The sequence below is a fragment of the Eucyclogobius newberryi genome, unplaced genomic scaffold (genome assembly GCF_026437365.1).
Source record: "Eucyclogobius newberryi isolate DKJ021-1_F unplaced genomic scaffold, fEucNew1.0.hap1 SCAF_12, whole genome shotgun sequence".
Lineage (NCBI taxonomy): Eukaryota > Metazoa > Chordata > Actinopteri > Gobiiformes > Gobiidae > Eucyclogobius > Eucyclogobius newberryi.
The window spans coordinates 38495690-38523590 of record NW_027315746.1 but is presented as its reverse complement, the minus strand read 5'-3'; the positions used below and the strand labels follow the sequence as shown (position 1 = coordinate 38523590).

General features: G+C 44.4%; 1 protein-coding gene across 1 annotated transcript in view; it reads left to right on the top strand.

Moving 5' to 3' along the window:
- The window catches only part of LOC140356779 (cadherin-12-like), a 91642-nt gene that overhangs the window by 35842 nt on the left and 27899 nt on the right, over positions 1 to 27901 (top strand). Inside the window, exons 7-9 of the mRNA XM_072441976.1 lie at positions 7397 to 7650; positions 14198 to 14334; positions 27379 to 27500. Coding sequence (XP_072298077.1) covers positions 7397 to 7650; positions 14198 to 14334; positions 27379 to 27500 — 513 coding nt within the window. The remainder of the gene's footprint in view (positions 1 to 7396; positions 7651 to 14197; positions 14335 to 27378; positions 27501 to 27901) is intronic.

Genomic DNA, 27901 nt, shown 5'->3' with positions numbered 1-27901 from the left:
AGTTCAAAGTGAACATAAGTCGAACCGTGCGGTCATGCTGTTGAATGAAGTAGTATGAAGTGTGTACTGTTTGTTGGGTGATGTAGGCGGGGGGATCAGAAGTGTGCTCATGGCAGCGAGGGTCTTTATTGCTGCGTGCAGCGTTAATTGACTCGAGCTATAAAATGACAAGAGCCGTTACTACTTGTCGGTTTATGATTATCATTAAATTGTGACTAAAACATACTTTGCAGTATATATTTAACTTTGCCATATTTAACTTTTTTTTTTTTTTTTAAAGTTTGAAAAAGTTTTCCGTTCGATTGAGCTCAAAACAACACTTTCCATATCTAGAGACATTGAAATTAAATAATCAGCCAATTTATTTCTTTACTCTTTATAGTCTCTTCGTGGAACGTTTTTTTACGATGAGGCATTGACCAACTGAGCTCTAATTTTACTCTCTAGTGCGTTTTTATGGCCTGATTGTAAATAATTCATACCCATATAACCAAATTCGTATATTATATAATTATTCTATAGCATCCCCTATCTATAAGGTGAAAGGTCAACATTCATTCAGGTTATATTCTCCATTTACATCAACTCAAATGGACATAATCTAAAACAAAGTAGAATCCACTTGTGCAGATGATGTGATTCTGTGTGTTAGAGCGCCCCCTGTATGTTAGAGCTCTGTGTGTTAGAGCGCCCCCTGTATGTTAGAGCTCTGTATGTTAGAGCGCCCCCTGTGTGTTAGAGCTCCCCCTGTGTGTTAGAGCTCTGTATGTTAGAGCTCTGTATGTTAGAGCTCTGTATGTTAGAGCGCCCCCTATATGTTAGAGCTCTGTATGTTAGAGCTCTGTATGTTAGAGCGCCCCCTGTATGTTAGAGCGCCCCCTGTATGTTAGAGCTCTGTATGTTAGAGCGCCCCCTGTATGTTAGAGCTCTCTATGTTAGAGCTCTGTATGTTAGAGCTCTGTATGTTTAGAGCTCTGTATGTTAGAGCTCTGTATGTTAGAGCTCTGTATGTTAGAGCTCTGTATGTTAGAGCTCTGTGTGTTAGAGCTCTGTCTGTTAGAGCTCTCTATGTTAGAGTTCTGTATGTTAGAGCTCTGTATGTTAAAGCTCTGTATGTTAGAGCTCTGTATGTTAGAGCTCTGTATGTTAGAGCTCTGTATGTTAGAGCTCTGTGTGTTAGAGCTCTGTGTGTTAGAGCTCTGTATGTTAGAGCTCTGTATGTTAGAGTTCTGTATGTTAGAGCTCTGTATGTTAGAGCTCTGTATGTTAGAGCTCTGTATATTAGAGCTCTCTATGTTAGAGCTCTGTATGTTAGAGCTCTGTATGTTAGAGCTCTGTATGTTAGAGCTCTGTGTGTTAGAGCTCTGTATGTTAGAGCTCTATGTTAGAGCTCTGTATGTTAGAGCTCTGTATGTTAGAGCTCTATGTTAGAGCTCTAACATAGAGCTCTAACATAGAGCTCTATGTTAGAGCTCTGTATGTTAGAGCTCTGTGTTAGAGCTCTGTATGTTAGAGCTCTGTATGTTAGAGCTCTGTATGTTAGAGCTCTATGTTAGAGCTCTGTGTGTTAGAGCCCTATATGTTAGAGCTCTGTGTGTTAGAGCTCTGTGTGTTAGAGCTCTGTATGTTAGAGCTCTGTGTGTTAGAGCTCTGTGTGTTAGAGCTCTGTGTGTTAGAGCTCTGTATGTTAGAGCTCTGTATGTTAGAGCTCTGTGTTCGAGCTCTGTATGTTAGAGCTCTGTATGTTAGAGTTCTGTATGTTTAGAGCTCTGTATGTTAGAGCTCTGTATGTTAGAGCCCTGTATGTCAGAGCTCTGTGTGTTAGAGCTCTGTGTTCGAGCTCTGTATGTTAGAGCTCTGTATGTTAGAGTTCTGTATGTTTAGAGCTCTGTATGTTAGAGCTCTGTATGTTAGAGCTCTGTGTGTTAGAGTCCTGTATGTTAGAGCTCTGTATGTTAGAGCTCTGTATGTTAGAGCTCTATGTTAGAGCTCTGTATGTTAGAGCTCTGTATGTTAGAGCTCTATGTTAGAGCTCTAACATAGAGCTCTAACATAGAGCTCTATGTTAGAGCTCTGTATGTTAGAGCTCTGTGTTAGAGCTCTGTATGTTAGAGCTCTGTATGTTAGAGCTCTGTATGTTAGAGCTCTATGTTAGAGCTCTGTGTGTTAGAGCCCTATATGTTAGAGCTCTGTGTGTTAGAGCTCTGTGTGTTAGAGCTCTGTATGTTAGAGCTCTGTGTGTTAGAGCTCTGTGTGTTAGAGCTCTGTGTGTTAGAGCTCTGTATGTTAGAGCTCTGTATGTTAGAGCTCTGTGTTCGAGCTCTGTATGTTAGAGCTCTGTATGTTAGAGTTCTGTATGTTTAGAGCTCTGTATGTTAGAGCTCTGTATGTTAGAGCCCTGTATGTCAGAGCTCTGTGTGTTAGAGCTCTGTGTTCGAGCTCTGTATGTTAGAGCTCTGTATGTTAGAGTTCTGTATGTTTAGAGCTCTGTATGTTAGAGCTCTGTATGTTAGAGCCCTGTATGTCAGAGCTCTGTGTGTTAGAGCTCTGTGTGTTAGAGTCCTGTATGTTAGAGCTCTGTATGTTAGAGCTCTGTATGTTCGAGCTCTGTATGTTAGAGCTCTGTATGTTAGAGCTCTGTATGTTAGAGCTCTGTATGTTAGAGCCCTGTATGTTAGAGCTCTGTATGTTAGAGCTCTGTATGTTAGAGCTCTGTATGTTAGAGCTCTGTGTGTTAGAGCTCTGTGTGTTAGAGCTCTGTATGTTAGAGCTCTGTATGTTAGAGCTCTGTGTTAGAGCTCTGTATGTTAGAGCTCTGTATGTTAGAGTTCTGTATGTTTAGAGCTCTTTATGTTAGAGCTCTGTATGTTAAAGTTCTGTATGTTCGAGCTCTGTATGTTAGAGCTCTGTATGTTAGAGCTCTGTATGTTAGAGCTCTGTATGTTAGAGCCCTGTATGTTAGAGCTCTGTATGTTAGAGCTCTGTATGTTAGAGCCCTGTATGTTAGAGCTCTGTATGTTAGAGCTCTATTTTAGAGCTCTGTATGTTAGAGCTCTGTATGTTAGAGCTCTGTATGTTAGAGCTCTATGTTAGAGCTCTATGTTAGAGCTCTATGTTAGAGCTCTGTTTGTTAGAGCTCTGTATGTTAAAGCTCTATGTTAGAGCTCTGTATGTTAGAGTTCTGTATGTTAGAGCTCTGTATGTTAGAGCTCTGTATGTTAGAGCTCTGTATGTTAGAGCTCTGTATGTTAGAGCTCTGTGTGTTAGAGCTCTGTGTGTTAGAGCTCTGTATGTTAGAGCTCTATGTTAGAGCTCTGTATGTTAGAGCTCTGTATGTTAGAGCTCTATGTTAGAGCTCTAACATAGAGCTCTATGTTAGAGCTCTGTATGTTAGAGCTCTGTGTTAGAGCTCTGTATGTTAGAGCTCTGTATGTTAGAGCTCTATGTTAGAGCTCTGTATGTTAGAGCCCTGTATGTTAGAGCTCTGTGTGTTAGAGCTCTGTGTGTTAGAGCTCTGTATGTTAGAGCTCTGTGTTAGAGCCCTGTATGTTAGAGCTCTGTATGTTAGAGCTCTGTATGTTAGAGCTCTGTATGTTAGAGCTCTATGTTAGAGCTCTATGTTAGAGCTCTATGTTAGAGCTCTGTTTGTTAGAGCTCTGTATGTTAAAGCTCTATGTTAGAGCTCTGTATGTTAGAGTTCTGTATGTTAGAGCTCTGTATGTTAGAGCTCTGTATGTTAGAGCTCTGTATGTTAGAGCTCTGTGTGTTAGAGCTCTGTGTGTTAGAGCTCTGTATGTTAGAGCTCTATGTTAGAGCTCTGTATGTTAGAGCTCTGTATGTTAGAGCTCTATGTTAGAGCTCTTACATAGAGCTCTATGTTAGAGCTCTGTATGTTAGAGCTCTGTGTTAGAGCTCTGTATGTTAGAGCTCTGTATGTTAGAGCTCTGTATGTTAGAGCTCTATGTTAGAGCTCTGTATATTAGAGCCCTGTATGTTAGAGCTCTGTGTGTTAGAGCTCTGTGTGTTAGAGCTCTGTATGTTAGAGCTCTGTGTTAGAGCTCTGTATGTTAGAGCTCTGTGTGTTAGAGCTCTGTGTGTTAGAGCTCTGTATGTTAGAGCTCTGTAATAGAGCTCTGTATGTTAGAGCTCTGTGTTAGAGCTCTGTATGTTAGAGCTCTGTATGTTAGAGTTTTGTATGTTTAGAGCTCTGTATGTTAGAGCTCTGTATGTTAGAGCCCTGTATGTTAGAGCTCTCTGTGTTAGAGCTCTGTGTGTTAGAGCTCTGTATGTTAGAGCTCTGTATGTTAGAGTTCTGTATGTTTAGAGCTCTGTATGTTAGAGCTCTGTATGTTAGAGCCCTGTATGTTAGAGCTCTGTGTGTTAGAGCTCTGTGTGTTAGAGCTCTGTATGTTAGAGCTCTGTATGTTAGAGTTCTGTATGTTAGAGCTCTGTATGTTAGAGCTCTGTATGTTAAAGCTCTGTATGTTAGAGCCCTGTATGTTAGAGCTCTGTATGTTAGAGCCCTGTATGTTAGAGCTCTGTATGTTAGAGCTCTGTATGTTAGAGCTCTGTATGTTAGAGCTCTATGTTAGAGCTCTATGTTAGAGCTCTATGTTAGAGCTCTGTTTGTTAGAGCTCTGTATGTTAAAGCTCTATGTAAGAGCTCTGTATGTTAGAGTTCTGTATGTTAGAGCTCTGTATGTTAGAGCTCTATGTTAGAGCTCTATGTTAGAGTTCTGTATGTTAGAGCTCTATGTTAGAGTTCTGTATGTTAGAGCTCTGTATGTTAGAGCTCTATGTTAGAGCTCTGTATGTTAGAGCTCTGTATGTTAGAGCTCTGTATGTTAGAGCTCTATGTTAGAGCTCTATGTTAGAGCTCTATGTTAGAGCTCTGTTTGTTAGAGCTCTGTATGTTAAAGCTCTATGTTAGAGCTCTGTATGTTAGAGTTCTGTATGTTAGAGCTCTGTATGTTAGAGCTCTATGTTAGAGCTCTATGTTAGAGTTCTGTATGTTAGAGCTCTATGTTAGAGTTCTGTATGTTAGAGCTCTATGTTAGAGTTCTGTATGTTAGAGCTCTATGTTAGAGCTCCTCCTGTGACTCAAGAGGATTTTCACTCCAACAAAACTGTGTTAATTAAAATGATTCATGAATTCAAATAAAACAAAATGTTTGTTCTCCAGAAAACACTGAATGAACTGAATCTGTTACAAATACTTCTATAAACTCTAAGGTTTGTCAAATACTTCTGGATCAATGATAAACTCTAAAGTTTGTCAAATACTTCTGGATCAATGATAAACTCTAAAGTTTGTCAAATACTTCTGGATCAATGATAAACTCTAAGGTTTGACTCTCACATTTATAAAGTCTCATCGTGTCGAACAGAAACTGCTCCTGTGGAACAAACACAGAGACTTTTTAAATGAAATCCTTTTATGCCTTTTAATGATTTTAAAGAACTGGTCAAGGATGACCCACAATGCACTTGTTTTATATCATTGTATCTCAGATTGTTTGTTTAAATGTGTTTTTATGTATTTATTAATTGTATTGAATGTTTTATTTGTTGTTTATTCTGTGTTGAGTTTTAACAGGTGAAAAAGAACTTTTCTCTGTATCAATAAATACAATGAATAATGAAAGAAAGACACAGTTTACATCCTTTTGCAAACTTAGTATGTGCACTATGTGTACTATGTGTACTATGTGCACTATGTGTACTATGTGTACTATGTGTACTATGTGCACTATGTGTACTATGTGTACTATGTGTACTATGTGCACTATGTGCACTATGTGTACTATGTGTACTATGTGTACTATGTGCACTATGTGTACTATGTGTACTATGTGCACTATGTGCACTATGTGTACTATGTGTACTATGTGTACTATGTGTACTATGTGTACTATGTGCACTATGTGCACTATGTGTACTATGTGTACTATGTGTACTATGTGTACTATGTGTACTATGTGCACTATGTGTACTATGTGCACTATGTTTACTATGTGCACTATGTGTACTATGTGTACTATGTGCACTATGTGTACTATGTGTACTATGTGTACTATGTGCACTATGTGTACTATGTGTACTATGTGCACTATGTGTACTATGTGTACTATGTGTACTATTTGCACTATGTGCACTATGTGCACTATGTGCACTATGTGCACTATGTGTACTATGTGTACTATGTGCACTATGTGTACTATGTGCACTATGTTTACTATGTGTACTATGTACACTTTGTGTACTATGTGCACTATGTGCACTATGTGTTATTCATGTCCTCCCTCTTAGGGAAGAGGCTGAAATTCAAAGTTGATATTATTGATTGATTGATTGATTGATTGATTGATTGATTGGTCGGTTTATTTCGTATATTTTAATAGTTTTATGACGCAACAGCCTCAAGGCGATTACCAATTCTTAGTCAATATCACAGATTAAATGTGTAAAAAAGGTCCTTCACTTGAGTTTGCGTCTTGCACTTTTAAAGATAAATCATGTCTAAAGATAAATCATGTCTAAAGGTAAATCATAAGGTAAATCATGTCTAAAGATAAATCATGTCTAAAGGTAAATCATAAGGTAAATCATGTCTAAAGATAAATCATGTCTAAAGATAAATCATGTCTAAAGATAAATCATGTCTAAAGATAAATCATGTCTAAAGGTAAATCATGTCTAAAGGTAAATCATAAGGTAAATCATGTCTAAAGATAAATCATGTCTAAAGGTAAATCATGTCTAAAGGTAAATCATCAAGGAGAGATTGTAAAGTTGTCCTCTCTGGAGTGTCTTTGTCCAACATGAGACACATGGTCCTCATCTCGCTCCATAAAGGCTTCGGTTGGAACTGAAGGATTTGCTTTGCTGTGTTTGAACTCAGGGTTTTTGGAGTCGGCAGCAACATATCACCAAATCATTACATCATGTGGACGAATCCGATGATTGCTCATTAATCAGATGATTTATTTAGCTGGTTTTTAGCTTTTTTCTTGGGACAGAAAATGGCTCCAGAGAATTCATTTTAATCCAGTTTCCAAATTATTTTTTATTCCAAATTCCAAAACAGCAGCGTATCCCTGTTTTTGAAGTGGAATACTAGTTCTAAATGGAGGAAAGAGCTGGTCCTTCTGTTAACGCTGATCCAGTCCTGTTTGAGGTCAGAGGTCAGAGGTCAGAGGCAGGTCACACTGCTATTTCAAACTAAAGCATTACATTCCCTCATTCATTCAAATAATATGAATAACATATTTCTTGTAACGGTGTAACATACTATTACAAAGAGTTGTGACATCATGATTACTCAAATAAAAAAAATACAATTATAGAAACTTGAAATACTTAATAGAAAACCCTCTTTGTTTTATTTATTTTCCAGACTCTTGACTATGAGTCCAAGAAGGTTTACACGTTCAAAGTGGATGCCACCAACATGCACCTGGACCCTCGCTTCCTCCACATGGGCCCGTTTAAAGACTCAGCAACGGTGGAAGTGACTGTGCTGGACATAGACGAGAGTCCGGTCTTTACCAAACCCGAGTATTGCATGGACACGTTTGAAGACACGCCCTCCGGAACCATCATTGGATCTGTGACAGCGTACGACCTGGACGCGAGCAGCAGTGCAGTCAGGTGAGACATGGACTGTTTACGCCTTTATTGTCTAATATAATGGCATGAGTTCAGGTCCGGACTCATTAGGTCCGGACCTGAACCATGCCATATTTGCATAATGTTACAACAGCATAACACAAGACACTTCGCTAAATTAAGTTTAAGACACATGAACAAGGACGACTATCAAACACAAGGCTTAACTGCAGTGAAATAAACTCAACTTGTCTGATTTATTCACTGTTTTTAACAGAAGTTACAACTTACAAATCACAAGCTACGAGCTACTAGCTAGCAGCTAAATTGTAGCTTAACACTTAACACACATCGCTTGAGGAACAACTCAAGACTCGACTCAACAACAAGAGCATGTTGAGTATTGTTGACAGGGTCAGTCTGGGTCAAGGGTCAAAGCAGCTGTTTCATCTGATACTATGTTTCATCTTTAGACACATTTCACTCTTTAATGTTCAGATCCATTAGCATCAAAAGTCAGATCAAACCTTCAAACACAAAACACCAGTGTCAATAATGAAGTCAGTGTAAAATAACAGTTACAAAAACTAGCATAAAATTCAACTTTAATCACTATAAAGCATCAACTTATAGAACTATAGCAGTATCAAAAATAGAATATGAAAATATTTTACACAACACATCAAAATAATACATCATATTAGCAGCATTAAACACCAGACCATGTTTAACAACTGTAGAATACAAATACAAAATACTATTACAAAATATAAACTCCAATTAATGAATGCAGCAATTAAGCAATATTACTTTGCTTAATACTAAATACATCACACCACAACATAACACTTAAGTTATTTCATTCATATTTACCAGACAAGAAACCACGCTGACCCCGTCCCTTTAACACGCTGACCCCGCCCCTTTAACACGCTGACCCCGCCCCTTTAACACGCGGCCACGCCCGCAGCACATTAACAATCACAATCAACGCACAATCAACGCGATCTTACCGGCTTCAATGTTCACGTGTGGAGACACGGTTCACTTCAGTGTTCACGTGTGGAGACACGGTTCACTTCAGTGTTCACGCGTGGAGACACGGTTCACTTCAGTGTTCACGCGTGGAGACACGGTTCACTTCAGTGTTCACGCGTGGAGACACGTGGAGACACGGTTCACTTCAGTGTTCACGTGTGGAGACACGGTTCACTTCAATGTTCACGTGTGGAGACACGGTTCACTTCAGTGTTCACACGTGGAGACACGGTTCACTTCAGTGTTCACACGTGGAGACACGGTTCACTTCAGCGTTCACACGTGGAGACACGGTTCACTTCAGAGTTCACGTGTGGAGACACGGTTCACTTCAGCGTTCACACGTGGAGACACGGTTCACTTCAGCGTTCACACGTGGAGACACGGTTCACTTCAGTGTTCACACGTGGAGACACGGTTCACTTCAGTGTTCACGTGTGGAGACACGGTTCACTTCAGTGTTCACACGTGGAGACACGGTTCACTTCAGCGTTCACACGTGGAGACACGGTTCACTTCAGTGTTCACGTGTGGAGACACGGTTCACTTCAGTGTTCACACGTGGAGACACGGTTCACTTCAGCGTTCACGTGTGGAGACACGGTTCACTTCAATGTTCACGTGTGGAGACACGGTTCACTTCAGTGTTCACGTGTGGAGACACGGTTCACTTCAGTGTTCACACGTGGAGACACGGTTCACTTCACCGTTCACACGTGGAGACACGGTTCACTTCAGTGTTCACACGTGGAGACACGGTTCACTTCAGTGTTCACACGTGGAGACACGGTTCACTTCAGTGTTCACCTGTGGAGACACGGTTCACTTCAGTGTTCACCTGTGGAGACACGGTTCACTTCAGTGTTCACGTGTGGAGACACGGTTCACTTCAGTGTTCACGTGTGGAGACACGGTTCACTTCAGTGTTCACGTGTGGAGACACGGTTCACTTCAGTGTTCACCTGTGGAGACACGGTTCACTTCAGTGTTCACGTGTGGAGACACGGTTCACTTCAGTGTTCACGTGTGGAGACACGGTTCACTTCAGTGTTCACGTGTGGAGACACGGTTCACTTCAGTGTTCACACGTGGAGACACGGTTCTCTCTCGCATCTTTAAACTTTTTTCGCCGGCTTCAACTTATGACCGGAAGACGCGTGCGTCGCTAATTAGGGTCCGTGTGCGCCATTGACAGCGGCGCATGGCAGTGTTTACGTCTTTTCCAGCGCAAATTTCGCGATTAACGGAAGGTTTAAGATGGTTTAGATTCTAGAACAAAAAGGATATAATATGTGAGTGCTATATTTTTTTATGAGTCCAGAACCGAATCACCGGGGTTTCGTTTTTTTGGACCTGAACCGAAATGTTTTTACAAGTCCAGATACGCATCCCTACATCAAGCTGGATGCTAAGAGCGAGCGGGACATTCACTCCCTGATCCACACCACCAGGATCTACAGCTTAGATATCAGAATGTCATTGGGACTAGAGAAGTGTGTGATGGTGACTAAGAGAGGGAAGTGGTCCACACAGAGGGAACGTGGTCCACACAGAGGGAATGTGGTACACACAGAGGGAAGGTGGTCCACACAGAGGGAAGGTGGTCCTCACAGAGGGAAGGTGGTTCACACAGAGGGAAGGTGGTCCACACAGAGGGAAGGTGGTCCTCACAGAGGGAAGGTGGTCCACACAGAGGGGGTCTCACTCCCAGAAGGGACAATAGCAGACATTGAGGACAGTTACAAGTACCTGGGAATCCCACAGGCAAATGGCAACGAAGAGGAAACAAGTCCTCAGAAGCAGCTCAATGGTAAGAACAAGTCCCGGGCAATAAACAGCCACGCCCTGCCAGTGATCAGACCCTGCCACGCCCTGCCAGTGATCAGACCCTGCCCAATCAGTTGGCCAAAGGAGGAGATACCACAGATAATAAGACATGAAAGCTCCTGACCATGGAGAGTTCCATCCCAAATCCAGCACCCTGAGACTGTACACTAGCACCCTGAGACTGGACACTAGCACCCTGAGACTGGACACTAGCACCCTGAGACTGGACACTAGCACCCTGAGACTGTACACTAGCACCCTGAGACTGTACACTAGCACCCTGAGACTGCACACTAGCACGCTGAGACTGTACACTAGCCGTAAAGAAGGAGGCGGGGACTAGTGAGCGTGAGAGCCACTATCTAGGACGAAACGTCCAAGATCCAAGAAGTACATCAAGGACAAGGCTCCTACAGATGATGTGCTCAGTGAAAGTCTCAAACAATGGGGAACAGAAGATAATAAGCTGCTACAGGGACCATCATGGGAGGACACGCCCCTACATGGGAGGACAAGCCCCTACATGGGAGGACACGCCCCTACATGGGAGGACAAGCCCCTACATGGGAGGACACGCCCCTACATGGGATGTACCACCGGAACATAACTGACGTGGCTGCGATGACAAAATCCTACCAATGGTTAGAAAGAGCCGGTCTGAAGGACAGAGGCCCTGATCATGGCAGGACAGGAGCAGGACCTGAACACCAGATCAATAGAGGCCCAGATCTACCACAGCAGACAAGACCCAAGGTAGGGGGCCCTGTGACCATCCCACACATAACTGCAAGATTATGTGCGGGATGCAAGATGCTGGCAAGGACAGCATACATGGAGTGCCATAATAGGTGGTGGAGAACGACCGAGCCAAGGTCCTCTGGGACTTCCAGATACAGACAGACAGAATGGTAATGGAGAACCAACCGGACATAGTGGTGGTCTCAAGGGTCAGAGGAAAGCCGTGGTGGTGGACATTGCAGTAAGATAAAATAAGCTTTTATTTGTCCCTCAACGGGGAAATTCCAGTGTTGCAACACAAAGTAGGTACAGAAGTAAATAATAAAGAACAGATAACTTATAATTCAATTCAATTTATTTTTGTAACGCCCAAAATCATAACAACAGTTGCCTCTGAGGGCGACAGTGAAAAACAGATTAAACAATGTCCGTGGGGACGAGATTCAAAATCCCTCCTTGGGAAAAAGTAGAAATCTGGAGGATTTCCAGAGTGAAGGAGAGATCTGACTCTCACAGACGAGAGAGAGACAGTGGAGCTGGAGACACTCAGGAGGAGAACTAGTTCTTCAGGAGGAGAACCAGATATCCAGGAGGAGAATCAGTTCTTCAGGAGAAGAACCAGATATTCAGGAGGAGAACCAGATATTCCAGGCAGATGAAGGACCATCCAAATGGGGTAGACCGCTTCACCAGGAGAGGATCATCTGGGTCCACAGGACATCAATGTGCCTGTCCCACTCCCCTCGGGGAAGTGAGAAAAATAAAAATAAAAGGCAATGAACAGATTGCCAGTTGAATTAAATATTAAATATAGTTTGATAGAATAAGTAGTGTTTATCAGAGGATAGAGCTCAAGCTGCCATACTTTCCCCAGAGTTGCTCCTAGGGCAGCGGAGCTGAAACTGTAGCTTTATATTTCTGTTCCTAACTGGCCTGACCATAAGTCATTTCAAAGAGGAACGTTTTAAGCCTGGACTTAAATGAAGAGACTGTGTCGGCCTCTTTAACATGGACAGGAGCTCTACCTCCTACTGTGCTTTTAGAGACTCTTGGGACCACCAGAAGGATCTACCTCCTACTGTGCTTTTAGAGACTCTTGGGACCACCAGAAGGCTCTACCTCCTACTGTGCTTTTAGAGGCTCTTGGGACCACCAGAAGGCTCTACCTCCTACTGTGCTTTTAGAGACTCTTGGGACCACCAGAAGGCTCTACCTCCTACTGTGCTTTTAGAGACTCTTAGGACCACCAGAAGGCTCTACCTCCTACTGTGCTTTTAGAGACTCTTGGCACCACCAGAAGGCTCTACCTCCTACTGTGCTTTTAGAGACTCTTGGGACCCTCAGAAGGCTCTACCTCCTACTGTGCTTTTAGAGACTCTTGGGAAAACACGAGCTTCCGCTTTTCAGATCACGCCATAGTTCACCTGATCCCCACGTAGAAAAAGAGGCTGAAGCTCTCCAAACCTGTAGTGAGGACATCTAAGTGGACACACCAAAGTCACCTTCAATCATGACAATCCCTGGTTCACACCAAAACTGAGGCAATTAAGGCAGGAGAAGAAGGCAGCACAAAGGACTGGTGACAGAGACCGCTACAAAGTTGCAAAGTATGGATTCAGCAGGGAGGTGTCGAGAGCTAGATCTAAGTACAAAACGCGTCTGGAGCAGCAGTTCTCTGACAACAACCCTCTCCCAGGAGGAGTGGGACAGGCACATCGATGACCTATGGATCCAGATGCTTGAGTCAGTGGAAAAGTGGTCTCTACACCATATGAACGGTTCTTCATCTGCCTGGAAGAACTGGTTCTCCTCCTGAGTGGCTCCAGTTCTACTGTCTATCTCGCCTCCGTCTGTGAGAGTCAGATCTCTCCTTCACTGTGGAACTCCTCCAGGTTTCTACTTTTTCCCAAGGAGGTTTTGTAGTTTTTCCTGGCTGAGAAGGGGGGTCTAAGGACAGGGGACTCGGGGACATTACCATGTCCCAGTGCAACGTAGAATAACACTACAACACAGAATAGCGTTCAGCTCACAAGCAAAGATACCCCAAGGCTGAAAAGGGATGTTTTTGTCTGTGTGCAGAAATAAGCAAACCAAGTAGAACTTTTATAAATGCCTCGTACGCTGCAGAAGGCGGCTTAGTGCGCAAGCAAGCTTTAAAAATGAGGCACCTGGTCTGCGATGAGACGTTTTTTACTGTATTTTTAGAAGTGTGATATGTGTTTGCATTTCTAGTAAAATGGTAAATGGTCACATACATTTATATAGCACTTACCGTCAAGGCACTCAAAGCACTTCACATCAAGGAACCAGTCACCCATTCACACACACATTCACACACCAGTGTTCACAGACACTAGGGGCGAGTCGGGTTAAGTGTCTTGTCCAAGGACACAACGGCAGTATTCACCTGAGGCAGCTGCAATCGCACCACCAACCTGCAGGCCAGTGGATCTGAGAGCGGGATTCGAACCACCGATTATTGGATCAGAAGAATAGTGGTAGAATTAGTGGTAGCATGGATAAAAAAAGCAGTTTGACCAAAGGTAATTTTCCTGAAGGGGATAATGCAGTCCCCTCTTGTGGCTCCTCTGATTCCTCTGAGACTGTGACCATGAATGATTTAGTAAATTAGGCAGATGTTTGAATATTCAACCATGTTTTTCTGTTCGTCTGTTATCTGTGTAATATTGGACAATTTACTTGTCTAAATGTATTTTTTTTTAAATTTCCTTACCAACTTACTGTCGATATGTATTTATTCATTTATTTATGTGCTTGCTTGCTTACTTACCTGCTTGCTTGCCTGCTCGCTTGCCTGCTTGCCTGCTTGCCTCCCTGCCTGCCTGCCTGCCTGCCTGCCTGCCTGCCTGCTTGCTTGCTTGCTTGCTTGCTTGCTTGCTTGCTTGCTTGCTTGCTTGCTTGCTTGCTTGCTTGCTTGCTTGCATATCTACATGTGTTTACTTCTGTATTCATAATGATGACACAGGTACTCTCTGGAGTGGAAGACTGAATCCGACAGCTGCTTTGACATAGACACTGTAGAAGGAACAATCTTCACTAATGACCTCCTGGACCGAGAGACCACGGCCCAGCACAACATCACCGTGAGGGCCACCAAAATCAGTAAGTAGAGCTGCTGTTACATCTGTCCAAAACAAGAAAGTAGAGTAAAGTACAGCCACAAGCTGCAATGATCAACCCACGCCACTGCACTGAGCTGCAACACAAGAGGAGGGGGCTAACGCAACCCAATCGTCATCCTTTATTACACTTAATGCCAAATCTGTTGCGCTATCACACCTTCTCCCCTTTGCTTTACAAATATGGGCATTTTTGTGGACTGAAAATGTTAATATTTAACTTTGATAACTTTGGATGCCCCACTCCTGAAGATGAGTCTCACAAACATTTAGGTTAATCAGACTAACATCCTATATGTGGAGCAAAACAAAAGGTTTTAGAGATGCACCAACTCCAAAATTCTTGGCCGATACCGATTTCCGGTTTTAAAGGAGGTCTGACCTGCCAAAACCGATTTTTCCGATACCGATTTTCTATCTAGCCACTGATTTTCCCACAAACTACCCAGTATAATATGGAAAAAGTTGCATGTATACAGGACACACGTTTTATAGTATAAAATGTAATTTATTTTGTGGAAAAATAGAAAAATAAACTATATATAAAAATAAAATATAAATACAGAACTATATACTAACTAATATGGCCTGGAGAAGGAGTCCATTTCTCCTGCAGAAGATGCAGCTCCAATGGTTCCAGATTGAAATCAAATGAACTATTTTCATATAGTAATTTATACATTTGTAATTTTACACATTCTTTTGAATGAGCTGGAACCCTCTGCAGGAGAGGAAGCCGATGGAACATGAGGAGGGTCAGTCCTAGAGCGCTGCCAGGACCTCCCTCTCAAAGCTGGAGGACTCTGGCTCTAGGTCCACTTCCACTTCCTCGTGGTTCTTCAAAAAAAACACACATTGCAATTTAGATGACACGGGCTAAAAACAAATTGTAATCCAACCAAATGCTTTTACACCTGTGGTGTAGCAGAAGGGCCAGCATCCCCTGAAGCAGCAGGAGCAGCAGGGGCAGGAGCAACAGGAGCAGGAGCAGCAGGGAGGGCTGAAGGCAAATCCAGATCTTAAAGAACATTATACAGCAGTTATATTTGAGCCCAGTACATTTACTGCAATATTATTCAAACTTTTACTATTATAATACAGCATATTTAATGAGGCATACATATGTTGCCAATATCATTTTCCAGTTTCATCAGCTCTTTGATAACTTTACACACTCACTAGAAGCACAATGAGTGTACACTATAGATTCTAGAGCACAGCAGATTGTGTAAACATTTCTTTGAGGCTGTGGGACAATTAAATAGTCCTGACATTAGATTGTATTCACTCATTTCGCTGTTCGAGTCAGTAATTTAAGTTTTGTATCTACGTCATGTTTGTCTCAATGCATCAAAGTATTTTTAAAGTCTCATTTCAGGTGGATGAGATCTCTTGTTAGCATTAGCTCGTAACAACAACAATAACTAACTCTTCTGACAGCCCTGCTGCTGCTTCTTCAGGCCCCTTCATGTGTCCCTACTCTTCTGCAGATAACTCTGAATAAACATGAACTCGTCAAACACAAACCAGCACAAATTATTTTGACCGCATCAACTATCAACACGTAGATTGTAATCGTCTCAAAGTTATAATAACTTACCCCACAGTCCAGTCTCCTCTGATCCTCCTCCAGGCTCGCTCCTTCTTGTTCCACCAAAGTTGAACAAATCTGAACTTTTCTGCGACGAACAATTTTAACGCTTTGAAGCTTATGCTTGTCAAAGCGTCTAGAGCGGAAAACACCAAAACGCACCCTCCGCGCCGCGCTCCGCGGCGAAAAAGCAGGAATCGCGCCGCGGGAAACGCAGGAGGTGTTCGACGCGCGTTTACATAGACTTGAATGTAAACTGGACACTTTGGCCGCCGCGCTCTGAAAGAGTCTTGTAGTTCTTAGCTGTTTTGCTCTGGGCGCGTTGAGCTGCTACGCACCGCGCATGCGTGGATGCGGGTCAGTTTGGATCGGCCGAAAACCGGCAATTACGACATAGAACGGCCGGTCACCGATTCTGGCCGATTCAGCATAAAACCGGCTTTTTAAATCGGCGGCCGATTGATCGGTGCATCTCTAAAAGGTTTCATTAAAAAACTGCAGTTTCTGTGCTATGAATGACAATAACATTGTGGTGTTGTAAAAAAAAAAGACTGTAGCTGAATAAACACACTTTTATCTTAGATATTTGACAGAAAAGGAAGCTCTGTAACTAGACAGGTTCTGTTAATCTAAGCTGGACTTTTTAAAAATGGGCTCCACAACAGTTTGTTTCCAAAACAGAGGCACTAAGCCAGAAGTGAGGCTTCTATTTACAATTTACAAAACATTATGCCCAATATGTTGGTGTAATCCCTCATTCGTCCAGGAGTGATCCATTGTAGAAACAGTTTCAGTTGTAGTCATCTGGACTCCTCTGGATCCTATCGTAAACTGACTTTCGCTCCCTCCTCACTGAGTACCTGATTAGCATCCGAATTCCCTGGGCGTCTCCCGCTCCAGGGTTTCAACACACTATTATATACCTATTATAAACCTCCATATCTGTTTTAGGACGGATTTTCTTTTTGAACACAGATTGTCTCTTTAACTCTTTCAAAGCATCTTTTGTCCTGCTCAGAATCTTCTCCTCACTGTCTTTGATCGAGTGGTTTGTGTTGTTGTGTTGTAAAGTTGACACTTTACTGATGATTTTTAGATTTAATGGCAGTAAATCTTGTAAATACACCGTAAGAGCTGGGAAACACAAAAAGACAGTGCGTAAATGCTTGATATGACATCGTAGTAAATACACATCAATTAACTGTGTTTAGCACCAAACTAAAATAACGTGGGCTTTGGTTACACAAAATACAACATTTGTGCTTTAATACAAACGTAAACAGTGTCGATTGTGCTCCGTGATAACTTTTTTCTGTTTCTGCCGTTTTAGCATCTTTTTCTGTCAAGCTAATTCCACCAAAACGCTAAACAGGAAGTAGCTCTTCAAAATAAAAGCGCACTCTGTAAAACCGGAAGTTAAATTTGCAGTTGAATGTTTTGTCAAAAGAAAATACACAATTGGTTCTTTACACTCCCACCAAAATTATGAGGGTTTGTTTACATTTGAACAACAACGAATAATTTTCAAACAGAAATAACCAACTTGTTGCCTTAAGAACTCTCTAACACCAAGACTAGTTTTTGCACAGGACAGAAGTGAAAGCGTACTGATACGTTGACCTGTTATTCAGTCCTTTATCTCCAAGTGAGATGTTAACTCTTCGCACCAATCCGTCTTTTCCACTGACAGTCTCAAGCACTCTTTCAAGTTATGAGAGTTAAGATATGAGAGGAGTTTTGTTTATAAGAGTTCTTCTATTAAGAGTGTTTTTTTGAAACTTCCTATAATCTGTCCTTTCCCCCTGTATATACTGCGTTGTAACAACGAAATTTCCCCATGTGTGGACAATAAAGGATTATCTTATCTTATCTTAAGTCTCCAATCGCCTCTAGGTGCATGGTCATCAATGTCCAACACAATATCACAATATCACCTACTTTCAGAACAATGTCCTTGTTCCTTTTTCCTTATTCCTTCTCTGAGTTTATCCATAAACGGTAGATCCTCTTGTGAAACTGTTTTGTCAGTTGTATTCATGTCCTTGAAATCTGACTTGAGAATGTTAATTACATCAATAGGTGTAACGGTAGGAACTTCTTTTACAGTAACTCTGTGGCATAGACTTGTTTCTGTTTCGCTTGGACTTGATGTGGAACCCCCGACAATACTCCATCCCAGATCTGTCCGGATTGCAAATGGTTCATTGTCCTTTCCAAGAAGAACCTGCTTTGGAGCTAAAGTTCTGCGACAGTTAAATCCAATGAGGAGACAAACATCACAACTCAGTAGAGGTGGCATCTTGTCAATGATCTCAGACAGAAGGGGCCATTGTTTTGCTGTTTCGTTTGTGGGTATGTCGTCATAGTTAAACAGAATATAGTCTTTTGTGTAAGAGGCAGATCAATTTGAATGTCTGAGTTATAACCTCTCACCCGCAGTCCAGATACTCTATGACGTTTTACTGCCATGTGAACTCCAAGCATCGTAGTTAGTTTTAGTTTTACTGGATGGGAGACTGTTTGTAACTGGTCGCTTACTTCTTCATTAACAAATGTGTTATCACTTTGTGTATCTAATAGAGCTTACACCAGAGGGACTTTGAATAGATGATACCCACACAGGAACAATCATAGAGGTGCTACCAGATTGACCAATCTTAGAGACATTGAGAGCGGTGGCTGCCATAGTTTGGTTTTCCGTAGCTGAATCTGTGTTTTTGGGGCCTTTCATTTGCCTTGTGATTTTCATTGTACAAACTTGTGGGATGCCGTCCTTTGCAAGAGTCACAAGTGTGGCGATGACGACAGTCCTTGGCATTATGACCAACCTTTAAATCAAATCAATCAAATCAAATCAAATCAATTTATTTTTGTAAGGCCCAAAATCACAACAACAGTTGCCTCTGAGGGCCACAGGGAGAAATGAATCAACAATGTCTGTGGTGGCTATGAAGTCAGACAATGTCTGTGGTGGCGAGGGAGTCAGACAGTGTCTGTGGTGGCGAGGGACAATGTCCCAGGGTCCTCTGTCCTTAGACTCTCCTTCTCGGCCAGGAAAAACTACAAAAAAAACCTCTTTGGGAAAAAAGCGTAGAAACCTGGAGGAGTTCCAGTGAAGGAGAGATCCGAAGGAGACTGGAGCTGGACCCACTCTTCAGGCAGAAGAGGGACCGTCTGAGTCGAGCTGGACCCACTCTTCAAGCAGATGAGGGACCGACTGAGGCGAACTGGACCCACTCTTCAAGCAGATGAGGGACCGACTGAGGCGAACTGGACCCACTCTTCAAGCAGATGAGGGACCGTCTGAGTCGAGCTGGACCCACTCTTCAGGCAGATGAGGGACCGTCGGAGGCGAGCTGGACCCACTCCTCAGGCAGATGAGGGACCGTCGGAGGCGAGCTGGACCCACTCTTCAGGCAGATGAGGGACCGCCGGAGGCGAGCTGGACCCACTCCTCAGGCAGATGAGGGACTATCAGAGTCGAGCTGGACCCACTCTTCAGGCAGATGAGGGACCGTCCACACAGGGCAGGGACCACTTCACCAGGGGAGGAGCATCTGGTGAAGTCTATTGTCTTGAACCTATGTTCGCTTGTCATCTAGTGATTTTTCTGAGAAGCTTGGGCACTTTGACAAATGGGGTTGGAGATGTGGGCAGCAGCCACACTTCCTCACTTCCTGGTTCCACGTCTGGAGCATGGTCTGGAGGCGCGCAGCCGATGATCGACCATCGCTCCACAGGCAGCAGCTCGACCTCTCAGCTCCCCCTGGTGGCGGGAGCCAGGTTGTACAATTCAATTTAAAACAGATTAAACAATGTTCATAGGGACTCGGCAACGTCCCAGCATCCTGTGTCCTTAACAATGTTCAAACGCTCCTTCTTTTCTCAATCTTCTCATCTAATCATTTCTCTCATCCCCTTCTTCGAAGTTGCACTCAACTCCCTCGACACGCATTTCTCTATCCCTCCTCTCTACATACTGCTACATTTTACTGCTATAATCTACCGCCACAGCATACCGCTATAACCTACCGCTATAACCTACCGCTTCAATCCTCAGCTACAACTACAGCTACAACTACAACTACAGCTACAACTACAGCTACAACTACAACTACAGCTACAGCTACAACTACAGCTACAGCTACAGCTACAGCTATAACTACCACTACTATTACAACCTACAGCTACAACTACAGCTACAGCTACAACTACAATTACAGGTACAACTACAGCTACAGCTACAACTACAACTACAGGTACAACTACAAGCTACAACTACAAGCTACAGCTACAACTACAGCTAAAATTACAACCTACAGCTACAACTACAGTACAACTACAGCTACAACTACAACCACAGCTACAACCACAGCTACAGCTACAACCACAGCTACAGCTACAACCACAGCTACAACCACAGCTGCAGCTACAGCTACAACCACAGCTGCAGCTACAGCTACAACCACAGCTAGAGCTACAACCACAGCTAGAGCTACAACCACAGCTACAACCACAGCCACAGCTACAACTACAACCACAGCTACAACTACAGCTACAACCACAGCTACAGCTACAACCACAGCTACACCCAGAGCTACAGCCATAGCTACAACCACAGCTACAACCACAGCTACAACCACAGCTACAACCACAGCTACAGCTACAACCACAGCTGCAGCTACAGCTACAACCACAGCTAGAGCTACAACCACAGCTAGAGCTACAACCACAGCTACAACCACAGCTACAGCCACAGCTACAACTACAACCACAGCTACAACCACAGCTACAACCACAGCTACAACCACAGCTACACCCAGAGCTACAGCCATAGCTACAACCACAGCTACAACCACAGCTACAACCACAGCTACATCCTACAGCTACCTAACGTAACTGTAGTCATACAGCACGCGTGTAGCTTCGCTACTAGCACATATGACACCTGACAGGCTCTAACCAGAGGGCCTTGAGGCTAGCCCTCAAACACCCACACACCTATCAACGTACCATCTTCAACGCGCTGGCTCTTTACCATTCATTTTCATTCTGGCTATTATTTTTTGCTCTCCGCTCATGCTTACCTGTGCAACCTTCACACCTCGTAGGCTCAAACACACGATCACATCGCCTTCCGGCTTCTGCCATATTCCATGCCAAGGCCGCCCATTCTCTCTTTCACCTCTCATCCCATTCATTATCACCATTATGCCGACTCATGCCAGCATATTACTCCGACCCCTTTCGACTCTGCATTCATCCCTCCCTCATTCATCCCTCCCTCAATCACTCATCTATCCCTCAATCACCATCCCCAGCCACGCTCGCCCCGACCCACGGCAGCCGGCCACACGCTCGCCCCGACCCACGGCAGCCAGCCACACACTCGCCCCGACCCACGGTAGCCGGCCACACACTCGCCCCGACCCACGGCAGCCAGCCACACACTTGCCCCGACCCACAGCAGCCGGCCTCACACTCGCTCCGACCCACGGCAGCCAGCCACACGCTCGCCCCGACCACACGGCAGCGGCCACACGGCAGCGGCCACACGCCCGCTCCCTCACTCATCCCACTCATACCCTCCCTCAATCACCCATCCCACTCATTCCCCCCACCCCCCATCCCTCCCTCAATCACCCATTCCCCATTCGACGCCTCTCCCACGTCCTCACCAGGGTCTCAGCGGGCACCGGGACGCCGTCTCTCCCCAGAACTATCGCCGGGCACTGGGCCGCCGTCTCTCTCCCCGGAGCAGTCACCGGGCACCAGGATGCTCAGTCATCTCACATTCCCTCTTTCTCAGAAGAGGCATATCTCAGCACGCACCTCAACCCATCGTGCATCTCGATGCATTGAAGACCGCTCAGCGCACTCCATCATCCTACAGGACAAGCCCTTAATTTCCAAGACCAAGGATCCGCTTCCCGTCCCGTTCAGGCGACCATCAGACTCTGCACTAGGATGATTCTTCTCCTCAAGGCCCAAGGGAAGGCAGCTTGTTTCCGGCTACTCTAACGGGTCCTCCACGCCCGTTCGGATTATACCCCACTATCGTTCAGGACTTTTTTGGGGGGGGGGGGTTTGACCAGTCAGAAGGCACTCATTTGACAACAAGTCTTAGTAGATCAGTAAGGGATATTCTATTACGCCGCACCTCATAAGTCTCTAAACTGTCTACTCCCCTCTATCAATCCGTCACCTGCATTGCTTATACTCAAATCACCATAATCGACCAACACCTACTCATGATTCACCGTCCCAAAATTCGACCTCCGCACTGAACTTCGATGATCGCCAATTCCTCTTCAATCTTCAGGAAACACTTTAAAATTGGACTACCCTTTCATCTATCTCATATTTCACTCATTCTCAAAATCTCATTCAGCTCGAATTAAGTTCCCTTATTCATCGCTCACATTGACCTTATTACTATCCCCAGCTCGTCAACTCCTACATCCATGCAAATATTCGCTCTCCCCAACCTTTCAACGCTCCGGGGCAAGGCGACTCCACCATGTAATCCAGTTTTAACGATTGCTCGTTCAAAACTCAATCTATGGCTCGCACCTTATTCACACCCACGTACTTCCATCGATGACCCACAAATGCTAAAACTTCATTCAAATGCACCAGTACTAATTCTCGTCTCCAGTAACGGACAGACTCCATCCGGACTTCCATCAGGCTACCCTCAGAGAGCCCTCGACCATTCAGCTCCTCTTCTCTCATGCCACTCAGTTAACATCATTTTCAGCCAGGCCTCACGTCGAGATCCAGATCATCTTCCTTCATTTTACATCATCTTTGGGGGTTCTGAATCGGCTGGGCTGATTACCCGAGACAGAGCCCCCATCCTGTGTCTCTACCCAGCCAACTCTCGTTGCTCGATCGTCGCTGCATCGTCGCTACATCGTAGCTCAATTATAGCTCAATCGTCGCTACATCGTCGCTACATCGTAGCTCAATTGTAGCTCAATCGTCGCTACATCGTCGCTACATCATCGTTCCCCATCGTCGCTCCCCATCGTTGATCTCCATTGTCGCTCCCCATCGTCGATCTCCATCGTCGATCCCCATCGTCGATCCCCATCGTCGATCTCCATCGTCGATCTCCATTGTCGATCCATCGTCGCTCCATCGTCGTTGTTATCAATAAACATTTTCATACTCTGTTGTGGCGTGGTCCCTGCTAGTGAATTGATGCTTTTCATCTTTGCACAAGATGCAAGGAACCTTGTCAGTTTGTGTAGAAGCTTGTGTTGTTAAGACTTGAGTTGCAGATCTATTTGGTTTCATCTCTTTCACATGTCCTTTCTCTGTGAACAGACTGCAAGAATGAAGTGCATTTGAAGAAGTCACAGGGTTACATGCCTCTATTGAAACAAACTTGGCAAAATTCTTAAAGGAGGGGAAATCTTTACCTTCCATGAGTGTGACTGTGACCTGACGATTCCAGCGAGCTACCAGCCATTCCGGAACCTTTCGCAATAACCTTTGGTTCTCCTCACAGTCACTTAATATGTCCAAACCTTTTACATGTGGCATCGCTTGGACACAAGCCGTTAGAAAATCTGAAAATGTCATTAAACCTTCAGCATCCTTTGGGTGGATCTTAGGCCATTTTGACAGTTTGTCTCGGAATGCCTTTTGGACAACAAAGGGCTGACCGCAGCGTTGGTCAAGCCTTTTCCATGCATCTGTGTATGCCTCGTCATCGCTGCGATAAAACATGCCTTCAAGACATTTTAGTGCTGGACCAGTGATGTACCTTTTTAACAAATGCAGTTTATCAGCGGGAGCAATGCCTTTGCAGTGGAGGACGCCCTCCATTCTATGTAGGTAATGGGATCTCCGCTCAATATGATGGGCATTGGCACTGGGATTCTGTTTATAGCTATGCTGTCTTGAATAGCTTTGGTCAAATGTCCTTTGGAGGTGAAGAAGCGACAACCTGGGGATTTGGTTGGTGCAAATTGCTCATAGGATTGAATGCACTGGATTGTTGCACAAATGGGTGGTATGAGCGTGTCGAAAGCACGGGAGCCGGTTGTGCAAACCATTGGTTAATTGGAGATGCCATATTGTTTGGTAACTTGAACTGACTGTCCATATCATCTTTTATTTCTGTGTTGTAAGTCTGTAATTTTGCACGTGCTGCTTGAATTTCCTTTTCCGCCTGTAAACGCTTAATTCATCTTTTTGTGCATCTAATTCTTTCCTGTGTCTCTTTTCCATGTCTCTTATGTGATTTTATACTGAGCTTCATTTGCAGCTAATTCTGCGGCTGCTTCAACTCTCTTAACAATAATACTGTCATCCGAGTTGTGACCGTTAAATTACATTTACATGATTCTTTACACTCATTATGTGGCTCTTTGCAATTTTCTTCACTTCATTGGACAGAATAAACTACATTGCTCTGTTTTTGTGTCGGCATCTTGTCCTTTGGGTAAAGCAGTTTTGTCTTGAAATAACAGTAATAATTAGAGTTTAAATAGGCTAAATTACATTTATTTTCAGTGTCATTCACAGACTGCGAGTGTCTTTCTTTGATTTGTGCTTTGAAGCTATGAAGAAATTGTCTCTACAAATATATGAGCCTTTCTGAGAGCTCTCCCCTGCCTCTTTCTCTTCTCCTGCGCAGCCAGGTCAGTCACCTGTCTGCAGTGGGACAGGGCAGTGACCTGTCTGCAGTGGGACAGGGCAGTGACCTGTCTGCAGTGGGACAGGGCAGTCACCTGTCTGCAGTGGGACAGGGCAGTCACCTGTCTGCAGTGGGACAGGGCAGTCACCTGTCTGCAGTGGGACAGGGCAGTCACCTGTCTGCAGTGGGACAGGGCAGTCACCTGTCTGCAGTGGGACAGGGCAGTCACCTGTCTGCAGTGGGACAGGGCAGTCACCTGTCTGCAGTGGGACAGGGCAGTCACCTGTCTGCAGTGGGACAGGGCAGTCACCTGTCTGCAGTGGGACAGGGCAGTCACCTGTCTGCAGTGGGACAGGGCAGTCACCTGTCTGCAGTGGGACAGGGCAGTCACCTGTCTGCAGTGGGACAGCCCAGAATTGGCGCTTCACTGCAGTGAATGAGGCATTTCAAGGAGATGACGCACTTGTGTTACTTCTTGGTCACTGTGGATCACTCGTATCACCGCAGGTCCATGACCCTCACAGACAGGCTGCTTTCTGCGCGGTGCTGACTTGTACTGCTGTGCTTATGTTTAATATTTAACACGAAAACCTCATGGGATCAATGTGGAAAGGAAGTGACTGCACAGGCATTGTCGTGAGTGGTGAGTGGTCAGGAGCGGAGCAATTTCAAAAAAGGAAAAGTGGAGGGAGGAGCCTGAAGGGAACCACGACAGAAGCCTGTGCAAAGGGACAGAGGAGGGACAGAAGCCTGTGCAAAGGGACAGAGGAGGGACAGAAGCCTGTGCAAAGGGACAGATGAGGGACAGAAGCCTGTGCAAAGGGACAGGGGAGAGACAGAAGCCTGTGCAAAGGGACAGGGGAGGGACAGAAGCCTGTGCAAAGGGACAGGGGAGGGACAGAAGTCTGTGCAAAGGGACAGAGGAGGGACAGAAGCCTGTGCAAAGGGACGGAGGAGGGACAGAAGCCTGTGCAAAGGGACAGAGGAGGGACAGAAGCCTGTGCAAAGGGACAGAGGAGGGACAGAAGCCTGTGCAAAGGGACAGAGGAGGGACAGAAGCCTGTGCAAAGGGACAGGGGAGGGACAGAAGCCTGTGCAAAGGGACAGAGGAGGGACAGAAGACTGTGCAAAGGGACAGTGGAGGGACAGAAGCCTGTGCAAAGGGACAGGGGAGAGACAGAAGCCTGTGCAAAGGGACAGAGAAGGGACAGAAGCCTGTGCAAAGGGACAGAGTGTATATTGCGCATGTAGAAGCCAAAGCCGTGACTCATTGTAACCCTGGGGCAGGCGTGTGGGAGGAGCACAGATGTAGGCGTGTGGGAGGAGCACAGATGTAGGCGTGTGGGAGGAGCACAGATGTAGGCGTGTGGGAGGAGCACAGATGCAGGGGTGTGGGAGGAGCACAGATGCAGGCGTGTGGGAGGAGCACAGATGCTGGCGTGTCTCGCGCCCCCCCTTGGCTTGGTTCTGTGCCCCCCCAAATGGGCACGCCCCACACTTTGAGAAGCTCTGCTCTAAATCCAAGACTCACATTAAGTCAGAACATTCTCTGCCTTTCATTTCATTTTATTTATTCAAACAGGAAAACCCAATGAGAAAAGTTCTCTTTTTCATGGTCCTGTTAAACCACGAGACAAAACAGACAAACACAGGAAACTACCACAAATAAAACATTCAATAACATTAACCAATACATAAAAACACATTTATACAAACAACATGGGATGAAATTATATAAAACAAGTGCATTGGCACTGAGGGTCGTCCTTGACCAGTGATTTAAAATCATTAAAATGCATACAAATGTATTTTAAATTTTTTTTAAGTCTCTGTGTTTGTTCCACAGGAACAAAAAGCCTTTTGTCCTGTTTCTGGTTGATACGATGAGATTGTAAGAAAACGGTGAAAACCTGAACTAATGTGAAATAAACTGGATAAATAATCAGACAAAATGCCAAAAAGAGCCTTAAACACAAACAGAAGTCCGAGCTGTTCTCTTCATCCAATAATCACATTCTACTTTAGAGTTTAAGTGACAGTGGTGAGTTCTATGTCCTTCTCCTGTAATGAACCTTAGAGCTGAACCTCAGAGCTTAACCTCAGAGCTGAACCTCAGAGCTGAACCTTAGAGCTGAACCTCAGAGCTGAACCTCAGAGCTGAACCTTAGAGCTGAACCTCAGAGCTGAACCTCAGAGCTGAACCTCAGAGCTGAACCTCAGAGCTGAACCTTAGAGCTGAACCTCAGAGCTGAACCTCAGAGCTGAACCTCAGAGCTGAACCTCAGAGCTGAACCTTAGAGCTGAACCTCAGAGCTGAACCTCAGAGCTGAACCTTAGAGCTGAACCTCAGAGCTGAACCTTAGAGCTGAACCTCAGAGCTGAACCTCAGAGCTGAACCTTAGAGCTGAACCTCAGAGCTGAACCTTAGAGCTGAACCTTAGAACTGAATGAAGTTCCTGACCTGACAGAGTGAGTCTTATGTTAGAGTTCAAAAACTGGAGCTGTTCATTTTCAGCTTGATAAAACTCTATTTCATGTTTGAATAAAACCCGGATCACAGGCCGTGGGCGTGTTCACCTGTCACTCACTGTGACATCAAAGTGTGACGAGCCAGTTTAAAGTCAAGGTGAAAGTCAAATGCATCTCGCAAAATATCATTGATTTTGTTTGTAGCAATTCAAAACACAAAAGTAATTTGCTGGTTCTAAGTTGAATTTCTGTTTTTCATGTTTTGATTCCATTTCTCAGCATAAATTCATAAATATGTTATTATTCTATGTTTCCAGACAACCCCCTGCTCTTCTCCAAAGTCTCCGTGTTGGTGGACGTCCTGGATGTGAACGAGTTTCCTCCAGAGCTCTTTGTCCCCACAGAGTCCTACGTGTGTGAGACCACCAGGGCAGGACAGGTGAGAACTTGGCAGGTGCTCACACACAGCGACAGGGTGTCTCGCTGTAACATATGGATATCAAAGAGGAGCTTATTTCTATTTCCTTCCTTAAATGTAGTGTTAAAGTCACAGTGCAGTTCTTCAGCTTTTCTCTTCTTTTCTTTTCTCTTTTCTCTTCGTCTCTGCAGCATTTTTGGTATTGTCTGGGTTTAGTCCGGTCACCACGGTGATGATGGCCAGCTCTCTGCTCTGAGGCTGAATCAGTCAATCATCATATTTTATATTTAACATTTTGGGAACACATTGAAAAGCTCACTTCTTTCATTGCACCACCCACAGGTGGTGCATTCAAATGTCATTGGTTCAAACACTATCACCATATATGGACTGGCACCTCCCACTCCAGCCTCCAGCGGGAG